A 22,553-nucleotide genomic window follows, 5' to 3' on the forward strand; every position below is an offset into this window, starting at 1 on the left:
AAGGCATTTCATGGAAAATGCAAGGATTTATTTTAAGGCCCATGTAATCAGAAGACCCTACAGCACCTTTATTGATACCCATTTTTAGTAAGTGGGACTGAGAGAATAGATATGAGAAACAGACACAAGGAGGGGTTAGACATTGGAGAGTTTGGAAAATCAAGGCGGCTAATCACCAACATCAGACACACTGAAGGGGCTCCAGACTGTTGACAAATCATAGGGATCAAATTGCAGGTAAAACCTCATACCTGTTGTCCCACTCATCAGAATGGTGACTTTTTGCAACTTGACGGAATCAGTGTGCAGGGCAGGAGCTGTGCGATTTAGAGTAGATGAAATTATTTTGCGCTAGAAAAGCACAAGCAGACTACTTCTGGCCCATCTTTAGCTCCAGCAATTTGCTTAGTATCACATCACTTGTTACATTTCCTGAATTCCTCACTCACTTCAAATTCCCAATTTACAGTAATTTGTGATGTTTCTTGTATCCTTTTTAGTGAGGAACTATACAAAATACCTGTTTAACTAATCTGCCACCCCAAGTTTCCATTAATTCCCATGATCTGCCTTCTTTAAGACCACTAAAACATTTATAGAATTATTTATTGAATATTTATCAAATTACTAATTTTGTAGCACAATCTGATTTTCTCAATTATGTCATTTAGTAATTCATTGTTATTTAATCAAATCTTTTGATCCATTATCCATCTAAACACAATTATACATTATTAAGTTTGACACCATTTGTAACTTTTCTGGTTGATCAGACTGTGAACCCTTCTCTTCAATTTTTTCTTGATCTCAGGTCACAGACCATAAAGGGCACTCATGGTGTTCCAGTGAGAATGAGAAAGTTAAAATTCCCTTTCTAATACACAATACTGATAACTACTGTAAACTAGTCAAGTTTGTGATGAAGGATGAACCCTTCTACAATAAAATAGCTGAACTTTGGGTCTAAGTTCTTGCACTGGGAAAGATAAAGGAGTACTAGCTCACACAAAACTTTATCATGTCCCGTTAAAACATAAACTTTGCCAAGTCTTGTTAATCAGGCTGCGTCTTTTAAAAAAAATGTTGTTTACTTGTACAAAGTTTTGAATAAACCTTTCAAAGGTCATAATATACTTATCAGCCAGAGGAATTTGGTTTAATCGTCCCAACCCTTTTTAATGCAGTGACACAGAGCTCAACTCTGTACTGCACTTATCCCTCTAGATTGGAGAAACCAGACTGGGTGACTCTTCTCAGAATACCTCCAGTGGAATTTGTTTGAGATTTTACTTCTGAAATCACTTCTACCTCACTTTGGTCTCCCATACTTTTCCAATGTAGTTCATGTTTAAACAACAGCACCCTAATCCCCAACCAGGAAAATGACCCCTCTCAGAACTCAATGAATTCCAGAAAATCAAATAATCAGCCTAACTGCAAAAGAACAGGTCGATTCTAATTTAAAAAGCCACCACTCGTATTTCTCCACAGATGTTGGACTGACCTACTGACATTGATTTCTCAGCATCCATAGGTCTTTTGATTTTCCAGTTTGTTTTCATTCATCTTCACATAGAACTGAAATTAACAAGTTTTCCCCGCCCTCTCAATCAGCACCAGCATCATCTGCTTCATCCAGACATGATTTTCAAACCCACTCAAATTGGCACCACCATCATATTCGTCATTCAGTCCACCTTGGTTTCCACCCTTCACCTTTTTCCAACTTAACATTGATTTAATTCCCATATTTTCCCAATTCTGATGCAAGGTCCCTGTCATTTGAATGGAGTAATCTACCTGCATTTATAAAGAGAAACAAAAGCGAGCCTCTTCTCTCACAATTTGAACAGTTAAATGTTTTAATTAACCTACACAATTTAAAAATATATATATTTGTTGAGATAAAGTGCCGGACAGGCCCTTTGAGCTGCGCTACCAGCAAACTCAATTTAATCCTAGCCTAATCACGAGACAGTTTACAATGATCTATTAACCAATTGTGGGAGGAAAGCCACATGGTCATGGGGAAAATGTATAAGCTCTTTACTGGCAGTCAGTGAATACTGAACCTGTGTAGCTGCTACTGTAAAGTGTTGTGCTAACCATGAAGCTACCACAGTTGTTTGCTTTAATAAAATGAATAACTCTTATTTGTAATCCAAAGGACTTCATTTTGTAACTCAGTTCAATTTGCACAAACTGTGTTGATAAATCTTGTCAATTTGTAGGCAGAAATTCTATTTGCATTGCCAAAACCTACTCACCACACAAGATAATAACTGTGATTACAGGGCCCAGGCAGTTAGAAGTGGATTGAGCCCATAAGCTCAATTTATGGACACTTGTGGAGGTACAGCAAGTGGCACCGATATTAGAAGTAAACCTCCCAAAAAGATACAATCTCTGTGGCAAGAACATCCTGTTTTCTGGCACCTTATGTTATCAGGTACAAGCTCAATGTGATAGCTGGGACTGTGTAGTTATCATCAAGCCAGAGGCACATTAACAGAATTTGCACAGCATAGCAGAAAGCAAAAATCAACTTTTAATTGCCTTACAAACATATCACACCATGCAAATATAGGAACTTAAAATTCTGAAATAGTCTTGAGCTCACAAAATTAGTTTGAAATGGTAAAGCAATAACAGTCATTAAAAACCTAGTCTCATAGTAAATAAGTGCAATACTTGCAAGGTTTGTTGAAGCACCAGTTCACAAATAACCAAAAATTCACATTAGATTTAGTGAATTCTTCATTGTTGAACATGGAAGTAAGCACTAGGAACAACAATGTAATTTCCAGGCTATATGTCATATGACTAGAATTCCATTAATCAGCAAATGATGTGCCAAAAAGAGTTAACAAATTACAGATGATTGTTGATTTAACTAAATTCTTCCTCTGGCTTGCTCCTTCCTGCCACCACCACAATTAAACAAAGTGAGGCCAAATTTCACAACATACCAACTTTGGGAGGCATTGCAAGCACCCACTCTTTGTATAGCAACTTCCCCCTTTCAACTGGAAAACATGCCTGTCAACCAGAAGAACTGCTCCTTTGTGCAAATGTAACTATCTATCAGATTATAGATTGTTCTATGAAAATCCATTGTACTCTTCAGGTGAAAGACTCCAAACTGTTCACAGCTGTCCACATTAGAACTACAAAGAGATAAATTAATCTTATGACATATTGTCATACTGTCCATGAAATACTGTCCTGACACACAGCAACGTTAATCAGCTGTTAAAGTGCATTTTGAAGAACAAGCTTGCCTGGTATTATTTTGAATACCATTTGCTATCAGGTCACAAGTGATTCACACTTTATGATTGCTGATGGAAACATTGAAATGTTCAGGGTGTGAACTTCATTGGGTGCCTCTGGTAAAATTAGGGGTGGGGAGGATCTTTGTGGTTCAAACAAATTGGGTTTGCACTCGGGATTCTTTTCAGTGTTCATCAGAGTTTAAAATAAGAGATGACTTTTTTTTTGAACAGATAAACATTCTGAAGAGGCTCATGAGATGTTTTCACTAGTGAACAAAATAGATACAGAGCAAAAGGACCAGTTATTTAAAACTAAGCTGAATAGCAGTTTCTTTAAAACATAGTGAATCCCCAAATTCTCTGCCAGAGGGAGAAGAAAGCCAGAGTGTAGATAAAATATTTAAGTTGGACAAAACTTGAGTTATGGGGAAAAGGGAGTTAAAGTCAGCACAGATTAAATGGTGAGGCAGGCTTGAGGGGCTCAGTGCCTCACTTTTGTTTAATCTGCTGGTACATTTACAGGGATCCAAACTGGCAAGTCACAATTGGGCAGCTGATAGAATCACTCCAGTTATGGAGCAGCTTTTATTGGAAAAAGGCTTTGTAATATAAAGAACTCCCCCTTTACCACGTGGATTTCCTCTGGATATTCCAGTTTCCTTCCACAGTCTAAAGATGCACCAGTTGGTAGGTTAGTTGGTCATTGCAAATTATCCCATGATTAGGCTTGCACAAAACTGTGGGATTGCTGGGCGCTGTGGCTCAAAGAGCCATGCTGTATCACAATAAATGAATGGAGATAAACCCCACAGTTGTCACTACTTGACAGGTACAACAGGGACTTCTGTTTATATATAGGGTGCAAATAATAGTATTCTGTGACGTCTGAAATCTCAAAACTAAAAGGCAAGAATTGGCTAAGAGGAGCAGGTTTGAGATTCTACACTAGAAGGCTGATTCATGACAAGCTCTGTGAATGTCAGTACGAAACAAAATAGACATTATCTGCATCTGGCACAGGAAGGCCAGGGATGGGGACGGGGCAGCAAGGAGTAAAACTTCCTTAGTATATTGCTGCAAAGTACAGACAACCAAAACTGGTTGTCCAGCTCTTTCTGATCATATAATGCATTTTAATCATATTTCTACTGAGAAAGGACTGATATCCAAGCACCATTCTCCATGCATTGCCTTAAGCTGCTGACACTGGGAAGACTAAGACAGACATTATAGACAAGCCCAATTCTTACGGAGGATTAAAAAATAGCAAATGGACAGGTACTGTGATAAGATCCTGGTGCAGGGTCTCAGCACAAAATGTTGACTGTTTACTCCTCTCCGAAGATGCTGCTTGACCTGCTGAGTTCCTCCAGTATTTGTATTTGCTGCTTTGGATTTCAAGCACCTGAGGAATCTCTTGTGTTTATGAGATAGTGTGAAAAACTAACCATCAGCCTGTGAGGAATGAGTTCAATAGCATTTAGGGACATCACAAGGTGAAACCTGGATAGCACTCATTCCCTGAGTTCACCCATTCAGCTACAAAACTATCCAAGGAACCAAATCATATCCATATCTGAATGAGCCATGTAAACCCTAATGTTAGGTCATCTTGCAGGAAGCTGCCTTGGCTCTGAGTGAAAATGCTGAGTGGTTCAAGTTCCCTGAAAATCACAGAACTCCCGTGTAGTATTGAGAAAATGTAAAACTGTTGGAAATTCCACATTTTTCATTAAAACATTAAACAGAGCAGTCTATCTGAACAGAATCCAGTTATATCAGCTGAGAAAAACAATTTATTTTTATCCACCAATGTAGTTTGTGACAGCAATGGGATAACAAAAAGACTTTGATCTCAGCGAGGAGAGTGTTGCTCTTGTGTTGCTAGTGAAACATCTTCAACATTTTCAGATTTGCCCAGGGTCTGCAACACCGATCTAATAACAGCAATGAAGCTGCTGAGTAGCCCTTCACTACTATTCTTCTGTTTAACAGTAATTTGTAAACTCGTTCTGCTCGTGTCAATTAACAGTTCTGTTAAAAACACAGATCCAGTCTCATTTCGCGCAAACAGGTAGGCTTTCCAGGGCTGTGCTCCTGCTCAGCTGATTGCAATAGAGTGAATATGAACAATCTGAAAGGCAGCCTGGATGGTATCAGGGCACGGCTCCTTCTGCCAGTCCACAGTCACAACTTTAGCATCTTCCAGGCACGTCCAGTACTCCTCAAACTGCTCTGGTGAAAGCTGGGCACTGCTTTCCAAGCAGACAGATTCAGCATCCACGACCAACTCTTCACTGTTTTCTGGGTTTGAGTCTTTACAGGAAGATAAACAGAATTAGTAAGTTAACACTGAGTATTTCACTGGATAGGGATGCACTTCTTTCCTGAAGGGAGCCCTTGCCAAAATGTCAAAAGATTCATGAGACCTCAGTACCTTAAAATAAAGACTCAGTATGTGTGAACCTCCACAGCATTTGTCAGTACAGAGTACAACAGGAGGAGCATTGCAGCCAGCTACCATCCTATCTATACACACGGCTTTTCAACAATTGGCACTGTATAATTGATATGTAAATTCATTCTCTTCCTCAAGGTGCAATCCCAATTGAAATCACTACACAGAGAACAGGCTGTCAAATCCGGAACCATAACATTTACACAACCTACCTCGATATATATGTAAACACAATGCATAGAGAGAGCAGTCTGTATGTGATGTTTTTAACGCATTTCTACAACCTGTCCTGCCATGCAGCATCCTCCCTGCCTGAGTATGCCTAGTTATGGCTGGACAAGGAGGAAAACTTTTCAGCTTACACTGTGGACAACATTTTAATTGACCTGAATTATGAATTGAAATAACAAATATAGGCAATTTAAAAAAAAGGTGGTGATAGGAAATTTTCATGATCAGCAGCCCAGGATTGATAAGATACACCCAAAAGTATTCAGGAAGCAAATTCTTTGTTGACCAAAGCAATTAGATATTTGACCATACAAAATCCATGTACTCGTTTACTTATCGTGTCAGTGAAATCAGTGCTAAACTCTTTAAACTTCATGAGTTGCAAGAAAGTAAATAAAACTAAAATTACTTCATTTTTGTGATAGTAATAGATGAAAAAAGATATTTTCTTTCCTCACCACAGGGGAACTGTTTCGATTTTCTTCCTGTCTTAGTCAAATCGGGTAATGCAATCTATTCATCCAGTGTAATCTGCTCTAAGCTCTCCAGAGTTTGAAGATATTTATGATATCTTCAAAGTATCTTTAAAAGATATTTGTTGTTGCTGAGTCGCCATTGACTCATGGTGACCCTATAGATAGCGCAGTTGTCAAGATACAGAAGTAGATTGCTAGGGTTTTCTTCTACACTAACTCTGCTGCTGCCCAGTTTGGGAGCCAGACAGATTCGAATTTGGGAACATCTGCCTCAGAGTCCAGTACTGATGCCACTACACCACAAACCAGTGATAATTCCTCCTGAAAAATATCTTACAAGACTGGAGTGGTTGAAACAGATTGCATGGGACGACTAAAATCATTGCCCAAGGGATTAGGACTGAAAAACCAAAACCTTTGTAGGAGGGAGTTTCAAAATGTGGAATCACAATGGGCAGTAGTCCTGCCACCAGTGATGGTATCAGCATTAGATCAATATCAGAAAGAGACTGTAGAACGAATACTCACACACAATCCATGTTATAGTAAGGGCAGAGGAACATCAAGCATTAAATTACTGGGATTGAAGCAACAATGTTTACCTTTTTCAGAGGTTATTTCTGGCATCTGTAAATTTCCAAAGGAGTTTGCCTTCTGTGTAATTCCAGTGTTCCCAACCATAGATTGGTATCAATGTGTTAAAGTCTTTTGCCCAGGCATTGATTGGCTCATTGGCTTGGCTACTGATTACACCCAAGGATGGATCTGATCTTGGCCCACAAGCTATTTTCTTGACCTCTTCAACACCTTACTGAAGTAACCAATAGTACAAGAACCCACGATAACACACAACCATATCAAGTTCTTCTTCTGCCAATAATCAGAAAGAAAATTGGTTAGTGATCTGGTTAATCTTAAACCTATTAGCCCTCACATTTGACGAGTGGCTTGTGCCGAAACAGCTGACCCAAGGTATAAAGACAGAACTTGCATATTTAAAAATCTGATATGTGTGGATAGACTATGATGCCATTGATTTCCCACCATCTGTGGATGACATAGTCTGTCAGCTAAACCAACTCTTACACTGAGCAAGTCTCCCATTGTGAACTTACTGTATGAAACATAAGGCCTTATGAAAAAATATCCAATTAAGTGATGAGGCCTGAATAATTGCCACTCATATAAATCCTGTGTACTCACAAATAATTCTCTCAATCATCTTGCAAAGCTGACTATACTCACCCCTCAGACCACACAAGAAATGTGAAGAACAGTCACTGACATCAAGCATTCACAAAATCCTGTGCAGGAGTCAGCAAAGTTTCACCCCACTTGCTCCACAAACTCTAGAGCAACCCTTCCATCAGTGTGATCCATACCAATAACATGATGCAGTAGTCTGCCCAAGATGTCTTGACATTCAGCTGGCCGGGACACAAACAGGTGCACCATGGCTGTCAGCAACTCTAGCTTCATGGCTGCAGAGGTCTCCATTTTCACATTATCCACAAACTCCTTCAATATGTATGCAGCATTGGACAAGTGCGCACCGTGCATACTAAGCAGCCAGATTAGAGCCTGCTTCCCCTAGTTATTTTGGCAGGGTAAGTGGGATAAAAGGGAAAGCAGGTGAGTTCATTAGGTTAATGTTAATTTTTAATTATGCTCATCTTCACCAGCCAAGTAACTGTAGATCATTGGCTGTCAGCTACCGACAATAAAAGGCCTGTCTGTCATCAAAGTGACAGAGCTGGGAAAATTATTGCTGACTCGAACCATCGTAGCAGTCTCCTATTCAGAGTACATACATGTCACCATATACAATCCCCAGTTTCATTTTCTTATGGCATACTCAATGGATCCATAATAGAATAACTATAACAGAATCAATTAAAAACCGCAATAATTGGACATTCAACCAGTGTGCAAAGACAACAATCTATGCAAATACAAAAAGAAATAATAATAAATAAATATTGAGAACCTGAGATGAAGAGTCCTTGAAAGCGAGTCCATTAGTTGTGGGAATATTTTAATGATGGGTTAAGTGAAATTATTCCCTCTCGTTCAAGAGCCTGATGGTGGTGGAAAGGTGGATAATTATTGTTCCTGAGCCTGGTGGTGCGAGTCCTGAGGATCCTGTACCTCCGACCTGATGGCAACATTGAGAAGAGAGCATGCCCTGGGTGGTGGGGGTTCTTGATGATGGATGCTGCTTTCCTGCAACAGCATTCCATGTAGATATGCTCAATGGGAGGGAGAGCTTTATCCGTGATGGAGTGGACCGTATCCACTACTTTTTAATAGGATTTTCCATCCAAGGGCATTGGCGCTTACATACTAGGCTGTGATGCAGCCTGTCAATATATTTTCAACTTTGAAATGGTCTTTCCTGCTCCCCTTGTTCTGTTGACAATTATTGAGTCTGTTCATATGCTTACATTTAAAGTTTGATTCTTGGCATTTGTGCATGTTACCGTTCTGCTAATTGTTGATATCCCATGACTGCCTGCATTATTGCCTTGTAAATTGTTGGTTGATATTGTACTGTCTGTTATCATACTGTCCCTTGTTTTCTGCAGAGACAGAATTCTGGCTTGCTTTGCATACTAGCGATAAAATGATCCTGAACTTCCAACATATCTGCTGTGAAAGGGTTGACAGGCTATTGGACCAAGGGGATATTAAAATAAGCCTATTAAAATAAACACTATCAAATACTTACAGAATCTACTAATGGACAGTGAATGTCATAGAAAACAGAAGTTATCAACTTTCCCACCCATTCTGCTCTCATGCTTTCCACCTTGATATGAGAACAACAAACAAAAAAATAGGTCGGCTGACGTTTACAGGATCCCTTGTGAATGCGGAATGGTGTACATTGGCCAGATGGGACGCACGGTGGAAACCAACATCAAGGAGCACAGGACATATATTTGTTTGGGTTACCCGAAGAAATTGGCAGTAGCAGAACACTGCATTTGCAATGGCCATAGGATTCACTTCAACGGCACAAAATTACAGTGTTGTGCCAATTGCTTCTGTGACCGCCCAGTTAAAAAAACTAAAGGAAAAGAATTTTAACGAAGTTCCAAGTAAGAACTGGAATCCGATTGTAAACAAGCTGGGACAGCAGAAACCTGATTGGATGAGGACTAACCAATCAGGAAGGCCGACTAAGGGTGTATAAATAACACAGGACTAGATGTCCCCAGGCATCATCACTGAAGAGGATGGCAGAGCTTGTCATCAAGACATCGGCAAGAATTGACGCTTGTACCCATCTGGAAGCCCGAGAAGAGTTTATTCGTAAACATAATGCAATTACTTGTCTGGAATCAACCAAGAGGTTGAAACTGGTCATCTCAGGTCTGCATGGCTCAGTCCCATGAACTAAGGCGAACACAGGCCATGTTATTGAATACGGTTAATTAATCCCCACCAACCTGCCTCAACATCTTTGATGTATTCCTCACATCCTGGTAGTGCTTCACACACAGTCACTGTACAAGGGGGACACAGCCATACCAGGTCACGAAATGTCTGAATGACAGCTAAGAGCAGAGGGGAAGTTAGTGAGATGCTTGCAACCCTGAGCAAATGCTGAAAGCTGGCAGCATGACGTACCTGAGGTAATGTGTTCCTGCTTCAGGCCCAGCAGCTCCTTCAAAATAACACTTTTCATTGTAGGTCCGTGCAATTCATCCTGGGGAAATACAGCACAATTAAAGAACAAGTAAGGCACAGTTCATACCTTAAGCTGCACTTTCAAGAGTAAATACTCTGACATATTACTCCAATGGGATGATAACATAGTGGTGAGCACGTTACAGTACCAGCGACCCAGGTTCAATTCCCGCTGCTGTCGGTAAGGAGTTTGTACATTCCCCCTGTGACTGCATGGATTTCCTCACAGTGTAAAGACGTACCGGCTGGTAGGTTAATTGGTCATTGTAAATTGTCCTGTGATTAGGCCAGGGTTATGTTGGAGGTTGCTGGATGGTGTGGCTCGAAGGGGCAGAAGGACCCACTCCACACTGTATCTCAATAAATAAAATAGAACACAAATTAAAAGCACAAGATACTGTACTTTCTTCAGTCAGCAGAATAAAAGCTAAAATATACCTACACTTTATCAATGCTTCAGCTAGTTCCAACAGTAAACAGCTCAACTATACAAGCATGGAAAGTTTAATCTTCCAACTCAAGACTGTCTTTGTGGATCTCTAGAAGAATCATCAATGAGTATCCACCAACCAGTGTGGGGTAGGTTGTGTTTTTTTTATAAAAGGAAAAGTTTGACAAGGTAAGCTTGCATCCACTGGTATTCAGAGAAGGTAGCAACTAGATTGCCAACAAGATCCCATGGAATCGTGGTGAGGTGAATGCAATGAAGATGCTTTCTCTCATCGGATAATCTTAAGTTAGGGACCCTGCTCCCATTATTAAAAAAAAAATAAATTGATGACACCCCTTTGAGACTAAGATTTTACTCTTAAAATTATGAGTCTTTGGAACTTTCTCAAAGATTGGCAGAGTAAGTCCAATATCTGCTATGGTTGACTAAGCTGGGAGAAGCAGAGTCTGAATATCTTTAAGGTGGTGATAATTTGATTTGTGACAAAGTTGAAGATTTCTAGGGCTTGTAAAAAATGCAGTTGAGCCTCCAATCAGATCAGCCATTACCTTACTGACAGGCAAGGCAAGCTCAGAGGATTTGGTGGCCAACTCATTTTTTGGTATGTAAACATGATCAGAGCTCCCAACTCAGTGTCCACCATTGTACTCAGCACCGTAAGCTGAGTTAACAATGGTAGGATGAATGATCAGGGTCAGGAGGAACGCTTCTGTTGTTTTTTTACTTCCTACTGGGATTCATGCAAGTTGTGCATCCTACCTGGACCAATCACTCTCATAGTTACCATCTTTACATGGTGAGAAAAGCACAACACAGGGAGAAACTAAAGAAATTGGACATGGCCAACAACTTCCAGCAGTGAAGAGATGTAACAGAGAGCTTCGCAGAATGGTGAGCAGTTTAATGACAGGGACGTAAGGCTGGACAAGGCTGAGTTATTGAAAAGTGCAGGGATTCCCAACCTGGGGTTCATTGACAACTTGCTTAGTGGAATTGGTCCATGGCATGAGAAAGGTTGGGAAGCTCTGGGATATGCCATGTCCAAGTGTGACTGTGCAAGAGAGCAAGACAACCAAACAGCAGTAGTGTTGGAGTTGCCAGGAAAGAATGGAGAGGACTGGGTCTGACAACCTAAACGTGGGACTTAGTCTCAAACTAATTAAAGTTTATAAATAGCAGCCAAGAAAAACAATTTCATTGTATTGGAATAGGACAGGGTTCATACTAATGAGGTAATTAGTGAACCATTGTCAAGAAATATTTTATAATGCTTAACAAATACAATAAATCCAAGATACAGTAGCAGAAATAGCACCTGGAATAATTTAATAAATAATTGGGTGCAGCAATAAACAGAAGAGTAAATTCTTTCTCAGCTGGTAACTGGTGTGCCATGGCATTGTAGTGGTTAGTACAATCACTTTACAGTCCAGTGGTCGTTGAGGAGTTTGAATGTTCTCCGTGTGACCTCTCGGGTTGCCTCTGGGTTCTCTGGCTTCCTTCCACATTCCAAAAGCGTACAGTTCAGGTCAGGAAGTTGAAAACTGTGGGTGCGCTCTGTTGGCATCCCCACTCATGGGCTATCTCCAGCACAATCCTCACTGATTTAATGCAAATTACTTATTTTACTGTACGTTTTGATCTACGTGTTACAAGCCAATCCTTATCTCTATCTTTCTCAGCTGTAATTTTCTTTATGATGCTGCAGCTTCCCCCAGAACAAAGGAAAATCAAGTTCAAGTTGAAATCTAATTGTCATTCAACAATACACAAATACTATGAATACAGCCAAACAAAACAGCATTACTCCTGGGCCGGGAGACAACACACAGTACCAACAGTCATACACAGCACAAGGCACATATGATATCAGTAAGATACTGTCACACAAAAAAATATAGTCCACGTCCCCGAGTTAATGAACGTTGCAGCAGTCTGCAGTCGAGCACAATACAGCCTGTATTCTACTGAGTGAACACTGGAGGGCAGCACAGACACAGAACCATATAGTCTCCAGCAAACTTATGGTTCACACCGACTTCGACGCCTCTCTCCTGGATTGCTACAAACAGCTGATACTGTGGCTTGACCTGTAGTCCTTGCTATGACCAAGGCCACACAGCTCCTTCAGCATCCACCAATAAACCAGTGAACCAGATTTGCAGCATCCCATATTATCAATGTCCAACAGAGTCTTACGATCACAAGAAAAGTGACCAATATGATCACTTGCTATTAGACTGCATACCTATTTCATGTACCAATGCCAACAAGTAAATCACTGATGGAGTAGACCTGCAGTACTTTTAAGTTCTTAATATCCAAGGTGTTACAACCAGGCAAAAATACATTTAAGAGACAAAAACATCTTTAAGTTGGCCCCAAGAAACCACTGCATCTCACAGGAACTTTAATTAAGTGAAGCAATAAATAGATAAAGCATTAGAAAGCAAATAAAACGCAGATGCTAGACATTTAAAATAAAAGCAGAAAGTGCAAGAAGCAGGGGTCCCAGTCTGGGTCCACAGACCTTCAGTTAACAGCAGGAACTCCTGCGCTGGATAGAAAAATTTTGATGAAATGTTTCCAACTTGAAGCATCAACTACTTTGCTCTCCAGATGATGCCTAATGCTGAAAATACTTGGTTATCTCTAATATAAAGCATTTTCCTGTATGCAACACAATTTGGAGACCTCTTTAATCAAATAAACAAGAAAGTGTACTTCACAATTTACTAAATTGACTGGTGTACAAGGACCGGAAGGACAACATCCTGTGAGTAACCTCATGAGAAGAGTACAAACTGCTCAACAGCGCCACTGGCTGGACTCTTGCAGTATACACTGAAATTAGTAACTGTGCGACCACAGAAAATGGAAGTTAGTGAACACAAGACTTCTCTGGCAATTGACAAAACCTCAAGCAAAACAAGAGCACAAATATCATATGAATTTACTGGGTGCAATGAAACAATGCTTGTAATCCAGTCCCACAAATAAAGGGTGTGCTTTCAGCAGAGTTATCTGTATTCCCTATCCATATGAAGTTTGTGAGAAGAACTTAGGGCCGGCGCATCTGCTGAAGGAGGGGGTGAACCGGCCTCTCCTGGAATTAGCGAGGAAACCCAACTTTCTTCACCATAGAGTAGTAGGATCATATCCCCCAAAAGATGTAGCATTGCCAGAGATAAACACAATATTATTTTTGCCATCTCTGTATGAATTAGTCATAATTAGAATACTTAATAGGCAAATACCTAATTGGGTCTGAAGGATAGCACAGCTAATTTGAAATATGTGAACATGCAAAATAGTCTAATTTTTTCACCTATATTTAAAATGGCCATCTGGGCCAGTTCTACAGAAACATCAGTACAGTAGGTCTGAAACTCTTCAAGTATCTGCTGGACATTCTCATCATTTACCAGATCCCGCAAGATCTCCATCTTCTGATATTTGATGTAATTCGGAGTATGTGCAGCAGAATTTTTTGTAGTGACCACTGAAGTGCCCGGGTAAGCTGCGGAGGATCTCCCGTGCATGACACAGGCCGAGGAAACACAGCTCGTGGCACTCAGAGGTGCAAGTAGTCAACAATGGCCCTTTGATCTGTTCTAGAACATCCGTCTGTACGTTGGGAAAGTCTTCAGCAAGGAGGAGGAAAAGTTTGGTGGTTGCCATGACAACATTGGGCTGGCTGCTCTTGAGAAAACTATCCAGAACATTCAGAATAGCAAACACTTCATCTTCAGTTGAGGGCTTATAGCGAAATAGGAATGTCAGCACTTCACTCTGACCCCAGTGATACAAGTCTTTCATTCTAAAGAAAAAAAGAAGAGTGGCTTAATAAATTGCTTTATTCCTGTTTCTGTTCTTCCCACAATTCTGAATGTTACTGGCACCTTAAAACCAGTCTCTTCAGGCTGATGTGGCTTGTCAGCCGTGGCTGACAATCCCTGATCTCAAACCTCTGCTGCTTTGTGGCTACACCCACTCATGGGGAAGGCTTTGGAAGTAAACCCGGATGGATAAAGCCGAAGCTGGAGTCCTAAGGCAGACCTATCATGAGTTCAACACTGACTGCCAGCTCCTGCAACACCACTGGTGCCAAACTGTATGGCTCTCTCCTGTTCCTCTGGGTTCATCAGCTGAGTGAAGAGGGAAGCATGCTCCATGGACAACACTTTGATCTCCCTTTCGCACTGTCCTGGCGTGTAATATCATGCAGAGAGCTGGGATAGGACATCCATGGTTAACCCTCCCACCCCCTGATCAACAGAGGGCCTCAATGCCAAGAAACTACCTCATCTGGTCAAAAGTAGTTTCCACTCTTTACCAGGAAGGGGCGCTCTTTCATTGCTAATGAATAACAAACCTGAATGACTACCAGTTGACAGCAAAAAATATTGTTTGATTGGGCTTAATGTGTCAGATTAAGGAAAGGTCAATATTGACCATGAAGCAGAAATTATCCTCACAAAACTGAACTGAATTGTGAGAAGTGTTCACAGAAACCATTAGTTGGATACACGATCTATACATACAATTACAGACTGATTTCTGTGTATGTAACAAAGCAACCCTGACTAAAGAGAGCTTAAAACTAACCATCATCATTCTGTGCCGTGTCGTATGACGTGGGTGATCATGGTCTTCCCATAACCATGATTATTCTTAGCAAATTCTTCTACAGAAGTGGTTTGCCATTGCCTTCTGGCCAGTGTCTTTACAAGATGGGTGACCCCAGATATTATGCATCTGTATGAACAGTATGTGAGACAAGCTTTTCACTCTACCTTGATAGTGACAACAATAAATGAATACTTTCTTTACACAAGTTAATAAAACTTTCTGACATTCTGCAGTGGAAACTGAGAACAAAATAAATGGCTATAAATGTTATTTGTGGAAACTTCCAGAAGACACAGGCTCCACATTACAAGTTTAGAAATAAGAGCCCCTGGAAGTGATTACAATCTACCAAGGATTGGTCAAAAAAAATTCAAAGTGGACTGATAATATTTTCAATACGTAATTACCTTAAGCATTCTGAAATTAAAGAAGAACATGTATAGGGTCTGCCAGTGTGATCTATCAGACTGCCAGAAATCATCTGGGGGCCGAAGAGTCTTCTACTCCCTCACGTTAATATAGTAGCTATAAAACTTGGCACAAATGAAGACTTATATTTCTAACCACTGATGAGTAACCATAGAACTGCTGATAGTTAAACCTGGGACCCCCACCATCCAGGTCATGCTCTCTTCTCACTGCTGCCATCAGGAAGGTGGTACAGAAGCCTCAGGACTCACACCACCAGGTTCAGCAACAGTTATTACCCCTCAGCCACCAGGCTTTTGAACCAGAGGGGATAACTTCTCTTGCCCCATCACTGAAATGTTCCCACAGCCTATAACCTCACTTTCAAGGACTCTTCGCCTCATGTTCTTGATATTTATAGCTTGCTTGCTTATCTGTTTGATTGTTTGTATTTCGCACTGATGGAACATCATTGATTCTCTTATGATTACTATTCTATTCACTGTGCCTGTAAAAGAATGAATCTCAGGGTTGCACATGGGGACATACACGTACTTTAATAATAAATTTACTTTGAACACATCAATATATGCACATATGGATCACAATGGAAGACGCTTACTATTAGTGACAGTTCCAGCTAAACTGTCTCCAGTCATCCTCTATCACATTTTCAACTCTGGACCCTGACCATTAACAGAAGGGTCTGTGGACCCCAGTTTGGGAACCGCTATTCTATCCAAATGTTCAGAAATCCTAGTGGTTTATTCTGTGACTCCTCTGGGCCCCATTTCCCATCTTCTCTTTAAACTTACACAGTTAACTGCAAAATTGTTTGTAATATGGAGTAACAATCAAAAAACCTGAATTAAAACTACATTGGAGAATTAATATGAATAACAGCCAATAGTCTGGCATATCTGTCAATTCAGCATCAAAGTTCTCAATATACCAGAATAATGTATTTTAACTAAAAAGGCAACAAGACAGTCATCAATAAGAATCATGTTGTAAATCAATGAAATAATATTTTTGTATTTACCAACTTTTGTGTCTCCCTGAAAATTCTGCACTTTAGCACAACCCAGGACCGCTGCCCGTCTGACAAAGGATGCCTTGTCTCTCAATCCATTTAGCACAGGCTGCTGAATAAATTCACTTATGCCAGGCATTCCAAACAAAACACAGTTTAATTTATCAGCACAGATCCAGTGAAGAAAGACATCACTTATCCAAATGTGAACGAATGACAAACAGAACAGGTTGCAGCACCTTTCAGATTGTTCAACAGAATCCACGAATTTAACAAGTTGGTAGTGTTGTCAACAGTTACCAGCTCGATACCTGGGTTTCCCATTTCACCACAGCTGAAATGAGCATGGTGCCACCATCAGTTTCTACCTCAAACTTCACAAGGTCAGACACTGCTCTACTAAATTTCTTCACCTATCTCAAAGCCAGTTTTCCTGCTTCCTGTGTGACAAAATGTCAACACTCACCCTGCCAGCCCTCTTCAGGGCCATTGGAGCTCAAATCCTTCCCATCCAGCAATGGCAACATCATCAAACTGACTGAGCAACCAATCACAGCTGAAGAATTCGGAGAGCAAATATGCGGTGGGGGGGGGGGGAGGAATTGAAGGAAATTAGAGAGCAGGGTCTACTCTAAAACCACATAGGCACCAAGGTAGCTTTCACTTTCACAGTGTGATAATGATAAACACTTATGATTTTGAACATCACTGCATCATGAACTACAAGATTGCTGCCAAAGTTAAAACCAGTGTGTATTTATATTGCTTTATTACCTTGACAGAAGATTTGAAAAAGTTTCACTTTACACGTTAAAACTGTAAAATTAAAATATTGCTGTTCTTTGGAAACCTGCAGATTGTTTATAAAGACTGTTAGTGATTAGAAACAATTCTCACTGCTCAGTAAATACTGCTATGAGGAATAAACAAGGGAAGGGGAAAAGACAAATTCCATTCTGAGATATCCGCCATTCTTAGATTGAAACAATACGTATGAATGAACGCATGGTCACAAAAATTCTACACAGAATCTAATTTGACATCACTCAATGTACAAAAATGATTGTGGGAGAGAAAAACCATGCCACCTTGATATAAGGGAGTTAAAATTTAGCAAAAACTGGCATGGATCAGTAGAACGAATTAATACATGAAATGGAAAACATTGTCATCCATCATTGTCCTGACAAAGGGTCTCGGCCGGAAACGTTGACAGCTCATTTACATGGATGCTGCCCAACCTGCTGAGTTCCTCCAGCGTGTTGTACGTGTTACCTTCTGTTTCTACGTCCCATGCCCACACCATCTTAACCTGACTCTTCATCTTTTTACCTCCAGTCCTGCTGAAGGGTCTTTGCCCGAAACATCTACTGTACTCTTTGCCATAGATGCTGCCTGGTCTACTGAGTTCCTCTAACAGTTTGTGTGCATTGCTCGGATTTCCAGCAACTGCAAATTTTCTCTTATTTATCATTCCATGTTGATCAGTACCTCAATTCTATTCACTTTCAATTCTCATTTCCAATTACTCTACTCATTTTCCCACATGGTGAAAGCGCTTATTTTAAAACAAGCATGGGATTTCAAGGTCCCGGTGCACAGGAGAATCCTCGGAACGAGACGTCCACACTTGCACAAAAGCGGGACGGGTAAGGGACAAACCTGAGACTACACATGCTCCTCAGGGCAAGTCCCCTGACCATAGGGTTGGGGTCAGTGCTGTCCTTCCGCAGTGTGTTGATGGCCAGCAGTGCCAGGTTGGGCTTCAGAGCAGCGTACGTACACATGTACAAGTAGACCAGCTTCTTCTGGACGATATCCACGGCGGCGCTGGCCTTCACCATCTCCATGAAGAGAGCGGACACGTCCAGCCCCTGGGTCATGTAGCGGATCACTCGCAGCACCAGGTTCCGGTACCTCAGCTTGTCCGCCTGGATGGCGGGGTTGGACAAGGCCCGCCGGAGCTCCTTCACCGTCTCCTCCGAGCCGTAGTACGGCATGGCGGCGGCCGGGAGCTGCCGTCCCCACCTCAGACCCGCAGCAACGGACTCCGGCTGACAGACGTCCGCGTCTCGGTGCGCCCACGCCCCGCGCAAATCCCCACACTCTCATTGGTCGCCGGGGCCAATGAAGCTGACTGTGATTGGTTCCGCTGATCAAACGACGAGAAACACTAACGGGCAAGAGATTACCTGTCTTGGCGTTCCTGCACGTCTCTGCCCCTGCTGGCCATCGACGGGAAACGCTGGGGTAGGAATGCAGTGTCCCTCATCAGGGACCTCCTCCGCTCTGATCACGCACGCTTCTCGCTGCTCATCAGGGAGGAGGTAGGAATCCCACCACCAGGTTCAGGAACAGTTATTACCCCCCACCTTCAAGCTCTTGAACTGGGGTTAACTACACTCACGCCCATCCGTTGAGATGTTCCCAGAACCAATGATCTCACTTTAAGTACTCTATATCTTGTTATTTCGTGTTCTTATTATTTATTGCTATGCATTTATATTTGCATTTTCACAGTTATAAATACTATTCTATAGATTTGGTGAGTATGCCCACAGGAATACAAATCTCAGGGTTGTTTGTGGTGATGTATGCATTCTGATAATAAAGTTTACTTTGAACAATCAACATTTCGGGTCAAATTGCTTCATCTGGAGCGGGGGTTTTAAACTTTTTTTTATGCTGTAGACCAATACCATCAAGAAAGTCTTCTTTGAATTGTGGTAACATTGCCAAGGCAATGCACACCTTTCCCAGGGATGGAGAAATGCTGCTCTGGCATCTTCTGGATGTGCTGGTTTTGCTGAACAGTGTAGGGCAAGCTGCTCGATCTGCTGAACTACCCCAGGCCAACAGACAAAGCTTCAAGCCAATGCTTTCATTTTGACTATGCCTAGATGACCAGCATGTAGCTCCTCCAACATTCATCCTGGTGCTGGTAAAAAAGGGGGGAATGGAATTTCTACTGCATATTTCAGCCATTTTGGTGTTGCCATATACAGTACAAGATGTCACACTGGGAGCATCAGATACAGTAGATACACAACAGACTCACAGATGAAGGGTCTCGATTCGAAACCTGGACTACCTATTCATTTCCGGGGAGCAAGCGTTTGGCACAGACTAGAAGGGCCGAGGTGGCCTATTTCCGTGCTGTAATTGATATGTGGCTATATGGTTATATGCTGCCTGACGTCCTGAGTTCCTTCAGCATTTTAAATGTGTAGTTTTGCTCTCTCAGTTTTTTCATGTGCCAACAGCACCAAATCAGTCATGAATTGTTGTTGATTTGTAATTTTATAACAATGATGGATAACGATGTTTCCATTTCATGTAGTTATCAACTCCAGTGATCAATCCCAATTTTGCTGAATTTTAACTGTAGTCTCATTAGAGAAGTCCCCCTTATATCAGGGTGGCATGGTTTTTCTCTCCCACAGTCATTTTGCACATTGAGTGATGTCGAATTTGATTCTGGGTAGAATTTTTGTGACCATGCGTTCATTCATATTGTTTCAATCTCAGAATGACAGATATCTCAGAATGGAATTTGTCTTTTCCCCTTCCCCCGTTTATTCCTCATAGCAGTATTACAGCAGTGAGAATTGTTTCTGATCACTTACAGTATTTATAAACAATCTGCAGGTTTCCAAAGAACAGCAATATTTTAATTTTACAGTTTTAAGGTGTAAAATTGTCAAACATTTTCAAACCCTCTGTCAAGGTAATAATAAATGCAATATAAATAATTACTCTGGTTTTAATGTTTGGCAGCAATCTTGTAGTTCATGATGCAGTGATGTTCAAAATCATAAGTTGTATTGTTATTATACTGTGAAAGTGAGAGCAACCTGGGTACCTATGTGGTTTAATAGTAGTCCCTGTTGTCATTAATAAGGGTCTTCCTGCCATAATTTCAGGATTTGAAGCTTAACTAACCACTAGAAAAGTAATTTCCTCAATCTTTTCCTTCATATTTGCTCTCTGAATTCTTCAGCTGTGATTGGTTGCTCAGTCAGTTTGATGATGTTGCCATTGCTGGATGGGAAGGATTTGAGCTCCAATGGCCCTGAAGAGGGCTGGCAAGGTGAGTGTTGACATTTTGTCACACAGGAAGCAGGAAAACTGGCTTTGAGATAGGCGAAGAAATTTAGTCGAGCAGTGTCTGACCTTGTGAAGTTTGAGGTAGGAACTGATGGTGGCACCATGCTCATTTCAGCTGTGGTGAAATGGGAAACCCAGGTATCGAGCTGGTAACCGTTGACAACAGTAACAGCTTGTTAAATTTGTGGATTCTGTTGAACAATCTGAAAGGTGCTGCAACCTGTTCTGTTTGTCATTCGTTCACATTTGGATAAGTGATGTCTTTCTTCACTGGATCTGTGCTGATAAATTAAACTGTATTTTGTTTGGAATACCTGGCATAAGTGAATATATTCAGCAGCCTGTGCTAAATGGATTGAGAGACAAGGCATCCTATGTCAGACGGGCAGCGGTCCTGGGTTGTGCTAAAATGAAGAATTTTCATGGAGACACAGAAGTTGGTAAATACAAAAAAGTTATTTCATTGATTTTTACAACAGGTCTTCTTACTGATGACTGTGTTGTTGACTTTTTTAGTGATACCCCATTTTCCTGGTATATGGGAACTCTGATGCTGAACTGGCAGATTTGCCAGACTATTGGCTGTTATTGAGATTAATTCTCCAAAGCAGTTTTAATTCAAGTTTTTTGATTGTTACTCAGTATTACAATCAATTTTGCAATTGAGTTATGTTTAAAGAGAAGATAGGAAATGGGCCCAGAGGAGTCACATAACAAACCACTGGGATTTCTGAACATTCGGATAGAAAAGGGGTTCCCAACCAGGGGTCCACAGACCCTTCTGTTAATGGTCAGGGTCCAGAGTTGAAAACGTGATAGAGGGTGACTGGAGACAATTTAGCTGGAACTGTCACTAATAGTAAGCATCTTTCGTTGTGATCCATATGTGCATATATTGATGTGTTCAAAGTAAATTTATCATTGAAGTATGTGTGTATCACCATGTACAACCCTGAGATTCATTCATTTACAGGCACACTAAATAAATCCATCACAGAATAATAACCTTAAGAGAATCAATGAAAGCCCACGTTGACTTGGTATTTAACCAGTGTGCAAAAGACAAATTGTGCAAATACTAAAACAAATAAGCTATAAATATCGAGAACATGAGGCGAAGAGCCCTTGAAAGTGAGGTGACAGGTTGTGGGAACAGTTCAATAATGGGGCAAGAGAAGTTATCCCCTCTGGTTCAAGAGCCTGATGACTGTTAATAACTGTTCCTTAGCCTGGTGGTATGAGTCCTGAGGCTCCTGTACCACCTCCCTGATGGCAGCAGTGAGAAGAGAGCATGATCTGGATGGTGGGGGTCCCAAGTTTAATTATGAGCAGTTCTATAGTCGCACATCCGTGGTTAGAAATATGATTCTTGATTTGTGCCAAGTTTTATAGCTACTATATTAACGTGAGGGAGTAGAAGACCCTTCGGCCCCCAGATGATTTCTGGCATTCTGATTCTGGTTTTCTGATCTATATGGCAGACCTTATACGTGTTCTATTCAAATTTCAGAATGCTTAAGGGGATTATGTATTGAAAATATTATCAGTTCACTTTGAGATTTTCTTTTGGCCAATCTTTGGTAGATTGTAAGCATATCCAGAGGCTCTTATTTTTAAAATTGCAATGTGGAGCCTGTGTGTTCTGGAACTTCTCACAAATAACATTTGTAGCCATTCCTGTTTGTTTCTCAGTTGTTTCCACTGCAGAATGTCAGAAAGTTTTATTAACTTGTGTAAAGATAGTATTGATTTATTGTTGTCACATCTATCAAGGTAGAGTGAAAAGCTT

General features: G+C 40.9%; 1 protein-coding gene and 1 pseudogene across 1 annotated transcript in view; one reads left to right on the plus strand and one right to left on the minus strand.

The window, feature by feature from the left end:
- Window positions 1-2,306: 2,306 nt before the first annotated feature.
- LOC132395735 (AP-4 complex subunit beta-1-like) lies at window positions 2,307-18,745 on the minus strand (annotated as a pseudogene).
- Window positions 18,746-20,723: 1,978 nt separating this feature from the next.
- Window positions 20,724-22,553, plus strand: part of LOC132395183 (AP-4 complex subunit beta-1-like) — a 232,452-nt gene continuing 230,622 nt past the window's right edge. The window contains exons 1-2 of the mRNA XM_059971477.1: window positions 20,724-20,747; window positions 20,937-21,204. Of these exons, the coding sequence (XP_059827460.1) occupies window positions 20,724-20,747; window positions 20,937-21,204 (292 nt within the window). The remainder of the gene's footprint in view (window positions 20,748-20,936; window positions 21,205-22,553) is intronic.

The sequence above is a fragment of the Hypanus sabinus genome, chromosome 6 (genome assembly GCF_030144855.1).
Source record: "Hypanus sabinus isolate sHypSab1 chromosome 6, sHypSab1.hap1, whole genome shotgun sequence".
NCBI lineage: Eukaryota > Metazoa > Chordata > Chondrichthyes > Myliobatiformes > Dasyatidae > Hypanus > Hypanus sabinus.